At 64.6% G+C, this 1771-nt stretch overlaps 1 protein-coding gene across 1 annotated transcript in view; it reads right to left on the bottom strand.

The window, feature by feature from the left end:
- Positions 1 to 1286: 1286 nt before the first annotated feature.
- The window catches only part of XRCC2 (X-ray repair complementing defective repair in Chinese hamster cells 2), a 37650-nt gene continuing 37165 nt past the window's right edge, over positions 1287 to 1771 (bottom strand). The window contains exon 4 of the mRNA XM_012733870.1: positions 1287 to 1767. Coding sequence (XP_012589324.1) covers positions 1565 to 1767 — 203 coding nt within the window. The 3' untranslated portion in view covers positions 1287 to 1564. The remainder of the gene's footprint in view (positions 1768 to 1771) is intronic.

The raw sequence follows: 1771 nt of genomic DNA on the forward strand, positions 1-1771 counted from the left end.
CTGAGACCCGCCCTGGCGGGACCCCACCGGGCGGCCAACGAGAAGCCCCCCTTTTCGGGTCACGAGGCTGTCGGTCTGGGGCCCCCGTCACGCGACAAAAGGAGTTCCCGGATGGGGGTGTCACTCGCTGGGGAGACGGCACAGGCCTCCCTAGAGGGGAGGGTGAGGCTGGAGGCCCGTCAGTGCCTAAATGGCGTCTGCGGGCAGCTGGAGTCGCCCTAGGGGACTGCTCCGAGAAACCCCCGTGTCCACCCACAGGGGTGCCCCTGGGGGTAAGGCTGGCCGGGCTGGGCACCGAGCCCTGCAGGTCGGCTTGGGACACACATCGGAAGTCCGCGGTTGTGTGAACTGCAGGGAGCGAGAGGGGGCACACAGGCGCTGCACCCACGATGTGACGTCCCGTCTGGGGCTCCGGATCCACGTAAGCCATTGAAAAGAAGCTTTGCCAGGGGAGTGGACTGTCCCGAGGGCACCACTGCCCACACCTCTCGGAGCCACAGGGACACCTCCTTGCGTCTGGACACCCCAATCGGGCTGGACGAGGGGGCCCACCTAAACGTCACATTGCTGCCTTCTTTTCAGGGAAGCCCCTAAAATGTCCTTCCTCCTCCGCACACGTCGCCGGGAGCCCCGAGGCGCGCGCGTCCCCTGCACCGCTGGCCCCCCTCACCGGGAGCCGCCTGCTCCAGGCTGCACCCGGACTAACCCGGCCGGCAGGGGCCAGCGCAGCAGGCAGCTCCCACGCGGCCCCTTCGAGTGAGGAGAGAGCCCCGACGCCACAGCTCCCACGGGCACCGGCTTCCCTCTGCGCCGCACGGAAGCCCTTCCGGAAGGGCGTCCTCCTTGGCACCTGCAGGGCTAAGCTGCACTGCTCGGGCTCCCAGCAGGGCGGGGCCGGCGCGCCACCTGCAGAAAGCTTCCAGTCGCGGCTCCACGATAGCTGCAGCGGGTGGAGGCGCCTCTCGAGTTTCCCAACAAGTGAGGACTTAGCTGAGGCCCAGAAACGTGACAGCTATAGAAGTCCTGTTCCCAGGCTGAAATGTGGGCGCTATTTGCTTAAAGCAAGTTTAATGGGCCGCCCTGGTGGCGCAGGGGTTAAGTCTCAGCGCCATGAGGCTGTCCGAGGCCACTGCAGCGCGAGTGACCCGGGGCGCAGCAGACCCCTGCTGTCTCCCCGCCGCCCCCTCGGCAGTGGGTTTCAGTGGCTCCGCCTGCCCCGCTCCCCACTCTGTCTCTGGGGAAGCCTCTCACCTCCCACACCTCTGGCCGGCACCCCAGTTCTGTGTGCATAAATTATTAAAATAAATCTTCCTCTGTATGAGAAACATGGAGGTCTGGCCACTGTTTAAAATACATATAGCAGCTTTAATACAGTTTAATTGGATCACTGGGATCCACGCTCAACGGCCAAGGAACAGAAGCGTCTGAGGCTTACCGCGCCAGCTGGAGGAATCCGTTCCACGTGGAAACGCCGCTTTGTGAAATCCCCCGGAATTCAAAACCTTGGAGCTGAGTCACGTCAGCCCGTGAAAAACCCTGCAAAGAGACCTGCCCGTGACGCGTATCACTGAAACTGAACCCCGCTCTCGCCAATAACGAAGCCGCGCTTCTTCAGCGCGCTGCTTCCTGAGTGGCGCCACACCACAGAGAACTGGGGGCTGCCCGGGGGGCCGCCCTGCTTGGAGAAGAACAGCCTCCGCCTCACGGCGTCCTGCCAGGCCCTGCAGAGGTAGGGCCTGTAGTCGGCGGCCGCGCCCGGGGCGCGGGGGCC

Source organism: Condylura cristata, unplaced genomic scaffold (genome assembly GCF_000260355.1).
Source record: "Condylura cristata isolate star-nosed mole 26May11 unplaced genomic scaffold, ConCri1.0 scaffold00042, whole genome shotgun sequence".
NCBI lineage: Eukaryota > Metazoa > Chordata > Mammalia > Eulipotyphla > Talpidae > Condylura > Condylura cristata.